Genomic DNA, 5,255 nt, shown 5'->3' on the forward strand with positions numbered 1-5,255 from the left:
TAGAGTCACCACAAAAAATACTTTGTTTGCGATCGTGACCTATAGTCGATTGTTGAATTGATGAGGATCAAGATTTTGCATCATCGATTTAAGTTTGAATCTTCAGATAATACATGATTTTAGGGGATGAAAAATATGTAAACACAGATTATGAAAGTTGTTGGGCCATTTGTTTTATGGCCTAAATGGGTTTTGAACTTCAACTTCTTTTAACAATTGATATCTACAATATTAGTCATAAAACTTAGTTAAATCAATTCACACAAATTCACCTAAATACTGTTTTAGTGATATTAAGCATCTCTTCCAATTTTCAGATACTAATTGAATTGTCTTGTCAATTTTCATTTACATGATTACGATGATAATTTCTGTATGTAATTTTTTAAAAACAATTTTAAAGTTCCACGACTAAAAGAATATATATATATATTTTAAAGTCTTGACACATCATTTAGACCTTTTCTAAGTGTTGGAGTTAATCCCAATGACTTAATGAGCAAAATAATAAAGAATAAAATACATTTTATCTCTAAAATTTAAGATTGATGTCAAATTAATCCACGTAGGTTTCAAAATTAAACAATCATATCTCCAATATTTAAAAAAGATTTGAGTCCCCCTTAGCAATTTTGTCAAACGGTCATTAACTCTACGTTGACGGCATAATAATAATAATCTCCCCCACCCTCCCTTACTCTCTCCCTTCCTCCTCCCTAGCTCAAGTGTCAATGCCGGTTTTCTTCACCGGCGCCGGTGCACTTGAATCCTTCTCCCCAACAACGACTCGAAAAAAAAAAAACAAAAAAATTACACCACTCATAGACTTTACACGAACTTTGGAGTTGAAAACAATCTATTATCAATATTTTATTTTTCAAATAAGAGATTACTAATGTCTCAACTAATTAAATTTTGATTAGATATTTGTACGTTGGAGTGGGCTACAATTTCAAATTTTGACAGGGATGCACATTTGGAAGAAGAAATTGTTTTACTTCTTAGGCGACATGTTGAGAGAACTTTAGTTCCTTGATGATAGATACTGATATGAAAGAGCTACAGAACTGAAAATGTATTTATCAAATGAAGATAGGAACAGGAAAAATGAAACTTTATATAGAAGATTAAAGGCTAAGAAGATGCAATAACTCTCCAATTATTTGAGGTATTTGAAATCCCCCGCTTAAGCATTCTCCAGTTTTTTCTCCTATAAATCATATTCCTATTTTGATTATCAACTTTGTGAGAAATAAAGTTAAACAAATTGAGGTATAAAATTCTATGAGATACATGTTCTCATACAACTCATTGATATAATAAATTAAAGCAAGACTAGCAAAAAGTGTAAACAGGAACAAGATTGAGCTAACAGACTATACCATAATGTTCCAATCTATCTAGCATGGGTTAAAATGCAGGTTCTTGCTTGCAGAGATGGGCAAATCAATGAAGTAAAATGGTATCAAGATTTGCTTGTAGCGTAGTAGGAACCGGAAGCTCTGCTTCAAGCAAAAATTGGTTCCTGCAGATGGATCATTACCTTGAAAAACTCTTCCTGGAAATGCTAATCACTATTCCATGATCTCTCCTTCCTCCAGTTCTTCAACCGTGAACGCGTCCCCAAGAAGTTCACCACTTCCTTCCATTTCCACTCCCTTGGAAAAGTCTCCTTCCCAATCAAGAAAATCATCTGGATTGATTTGTGCCATGATATTCGAGTATGCATCTATCAGATCTTGCTCAAAATCAAACTCGAATTCTTTCACAACCCCTAGCTCCTTGGCCTGGGAGCTTGAATTGGGGCTATTCCCAAATTCCTGCTTCCCCATCAAATCTATAGAGTAAGTATGTGTTGCATTATGCAGGTTTTGGGGGTCGACTTCACAACGTGGGCTTAAAGTTGATACTTGCATCAGATCAAGAACCTGAGGATTCCAAGAGTTGTCATCATCTTCTATTTCTTCCACCCTGAAGGAAACGCCTTCATGACTAGCAAGATTATTTTTTCCGGCATTTGTACCTTCTGGATTACGACTCATTGGATTGGCAGTTTTAACTACTTCAAAGTTAGGAGTTTGAGAGGGTAGAAAAACATATATAACAGGGTATTCCACAAAAACCAAATTGGAAAACAGCTGTCTTATGGGCAACCTCGAGTCCAGCTCACGAAAAGGCGACGTAGCTCCCTATATACATATGAAACATGATAAATAAATAAAGCAAGTTAAAGAAGCCCTTGGAAATTAAATTATTTCAATTTTCAAGCAAATTTGCTATGATGCAATCTGTCTTTAACTTTAAGAAATACCTTATTAAGTGAATTGACAAAATCACTCAAATTCAAAGCTCAAATATGCACACTACTCCTAGAATGACTTGCATTACCTTTTCTTTCATATCAATACTAGTAATTAGCTCCTTTATATAACACAACAATCTACATGGATCTCTACCTAGTAATAACAAAATAATTATAGGCAAATGACAAGCTGACTGTCGCATAGAAGTGCACCATATATCCTCAGGTGCATGACCGATAAAAACAATTAAGCATCATTGGATGGAGCAATGCACTAGCTATGATATACTTGAGAAACAACCCAAAGTAATTGGAGCTATAACCTTGGGGTATGTACGGACAAAAAATTTGAGGCTATCCAGCTGCTCGCAAAACTTTTCAAGTTGATTTTTCCATGGACTTGGTTGTAGATGGTTTTCAAGAATGGTAGAAAGCTTTGAGTTCTCGTTAACCCTGCAAATAAAAGGAAAACATTTTTAAAGCATGTCACCAGTCAGACCCAAAGAAACGATCAATTGCCTTGAACATAGAAGAAAGGACCAAAATAATATATATATATATATATATATATATATATATATATATATAGACNTATATATATATATATATATATAGACACGCACACATACACACAAACCATCATCCTACCAGTGGCGTGGGGAAGAAAACTTACCCATGGTCAACTAAAACAATATCTGCAGAGTTGAACCGCCATTCCATTGTCCAGAAGATTGTTTTTTCCCTGTAAACAAAGAAACTTCATTTATCAAAGAACAGTTTAAGAAAAACAAAAAGGAAAAACTTAAGTATAATTGCTTCCCAGAAAACAAACTAGGTGCCTAATGAGTGATCATTAGCCTAACCCTACATCCCACCACTTCCAATCCTAAAACAAACAACAATTACTAAAATGACATAGAAATATTTAAGAAACCACGTTACCAGTTATCCAAGAATTTAGGGGAAGGGGGTCCGCTCTTCTCTATCACTTTCTTTTTCCCCCTCCAAAACTAGAATGTTCAACTCAGTAAAATGAACATCTTGATCAATAGTCTGGAAAGTTTCAAATGAAATAACAAACCAACATCTCTTTTTTGGACAAAAACATCTCAAATTCTGCTAGTTAATCTTTGAGATTATTAAGAATCAACCAACCACATTATTTAATGTATGATGATACAGCTTTCAAGGTAGCACATGGATAGATAAGTAAGGGGAAGATAACCTCTTGTCATATCGAGTTTGATTGTTCTCCCTTTTCGTCATTCCTGTGGGGAGAAACATGATTTTTGTTCTCCTGCTTGAAGCAGCAGTGCGCAAACTTTTAAGGTGAAATGGTAACCGAAAGTAAGCATGAGTATAAGGGCACAATTTTTTTCTGTGTCTTTGAGCTGATTCAGCCATCCTCTTCACTTCCTCCAGCAAATTATAATCTACACATCATAAAACAACCACCATATTCCATTATTAGAGATGCAAAAACACAACACAGAAATTCTTAACCAAAGTCAGTATTAATTGAATCATTCAAAACCAGTGAGATGAATTCGGGGAGGGATTTCAAGTACCAGAGAGAAGGATACTATCATTGAACTGAGAAAGCGGGACGAATTGGGTCTGCTTCCTCTTGCCAGTACAGCCACTACGGCGCTTGTGGGCATTGACGCAATTGAGGCTACAAGAACGGATAGAGCAAGCGGGGCACTTGTACTTAGATGGGTTCGATTTACACTCTTGGCAGAGTGATGATTCTTGGCGGTTGGAGCTTGTGGAAGCTGTTGCAGTTGCATCTCCTTCGGCCATCTTGGACAACAGAGCGAGCGCCGGTTCAGAATTTCACCGGCGACGAAAACTAGGTTACGTAATTTGAATCTGCTTTATATAGTTTCATCTGCACAATTGCAATTTATTGCTTCAAAATCAAAACTTCGTTTTCAAGCGTGGGCCGATACAATTGAAAACCCAAACTTTTGAGTTGGGTTACGATACAGGAAAAAATGGCAATTGCAAATATAATAATCAGCCCAAAATATTTGAGGAAATAGTACAATATAAAAGAATTATGCCTGGGACAAGTGAACTCATTGTCTTCCTGAAACAAAAAAAAAACTTACAAGACTAAACCATAGATCAAGAATCAAGAAATAATACTAGCTCCTTCCTAATGTAAACAGGTTAAAAGCGTTTTGATTGAGGCTAAGGAAGTACTGGATACCTTCAAAAAGGCAGGTCAGTCTTAAGTCTTGCATTCAAAGGAGAATCGTTAACATGTGTGCAAGTGCGGCAATAGCTTAGACATGAACTGCGTAAATTGAATAAAAACTGATAAACTAGTTCTCTTCCTTCACGGATATTTTTAAATGCTCAAAAACCAAATAGCCAATTATCCAAACAACTACAGTCTACAACCATTTTCATACTTGCTGTGCTCTAAACCAGCTCGTCAAGACTCATGGTTGAGAAGTCACATATAATGAGAAAATAAAGTATTTCCTGCCTATTTATTCAAGAACAGATTTGAGGTGATATAAAGAGTAGAGATTTGGAGAAAAAGAAAAAAAAAAACCAAATACCTTAAGAAAATACAACTAAAGATAACTCAGAACTACATTTCAATTTCAACAGCTTGCCACATTCTGGATAGGTATAGCAATAATTGTGTGGTTAAGTTCATAAATACAAAAAGGTCCAAATTTTTATATCTGACACATCCTGAAGGTAAGAAGGAAAAATTTCACAAAATGATCCAAGACAAAAAACTTTTCTATCAATGACCTCTTCCTTTGCCCATGAGAAATTCCAAAATTACCCCCAATTTTTAAAAAGCCTTCCGACCACACCACATTTCTCTTCCTTCAACGATTTCTTTATCCATTCATTCAATGTGCATTCAATACAACACCAACATTCCACCAAAAAAATTATTCTCAACTAATATTCTTCCAATAGCATT

General features: G+C 35.2%; 1 protein-coding gene across 4 annotated transcripts; it reads right to left on the reverse strand.

Annotated features, from left to right (window-relative positions):
- Positions 1 to 1,127: 1,127 nt before the first annotated feature.
- LOC120087242 (box C/D snoRNA protein 1-like) lies at positions 1,128 to 4,972 on the reverse strand. Of its 4 annotated transcripts, none has more exons than XM_039044169.1 (6): positions 4,876 to 4,972; positions 3,871 to 4,193; positions 3,528 to 3,735; positions 2,976 to 3,044; positions 2,626 to 2,755; positions 1,128 to 2,189 (listed from the first exon to the last, which is right to left on the reverse strand). In XM_039044169.1, exons 2-6 carry the CDS (start codon positions 4,103 to 4,105, stop codon positions 1,575 to 1,577), a joined length of 1,257 nt encoding a protein of 418 aa, XP_038900097.1. In that variant the 5' UTR covers positions 4,106 to 4,193; positions 4,876 to 4,972; the 3' UTR covers positions 1,128 to 1,574. The 4 variants fall into 4 exon arrangements, with proteins under 4 accessions (XP_038900097.1, XP_038900098.1, XP_038900096.1 ...); XM_039044170.1 differs by lacking the exon at positions 4,876 to 4,972 and adding an exon at positions 4,723 to 4,811; XM_039044168.1 differs by lacking the exon at positions 4,876 to 4,972 and adding an exon at positions 4,518 to 4,784.
- Between the last annotated feature and the right edge of the window lie 283 nt (positions 4,973 to 5,255).

The sequence above is a fragment of the Benincasa hispida genome, chromosome 9 (genome assembly GCF_009727055.1).
Source record: "Benincasa hispida cultivar B227 chromosome 9, ASM972705v1, whole genome shotgun sequence".
Taxonomy (NCBI): Eukaryota; Viridiplantae; Streptophyta; class Magnoliopsida; order Cucurbitales; family Cucurbitaceae; genus Benincasa; species Benincasa hispida.

Bases quoted from the DNA above. Each gene is read 5' to 3' on its own strand.
- LOC120087242 (XM_039044169.1), bottom strand. From the start codon at position 4,105: ATGGCCGAAGGAGATGCAACTGCAACAGCTTCCACAAGCTCCAACCGC. The intron at 3,736-3,870 runs GTACTTGAAATC...TATGATGTGTAG, and splicing joins TGATAGTATCCTTCTCTCTG to ATTATAATTTGCTGGAGGAA. The intron at 2,756-2,975 runs GTAAGTTTTCTT...TTTTATTTGCAG, and splicing joins ATTGTTTTAGTTGACCATGG to GGTTAACGAGAACTCAAAGC.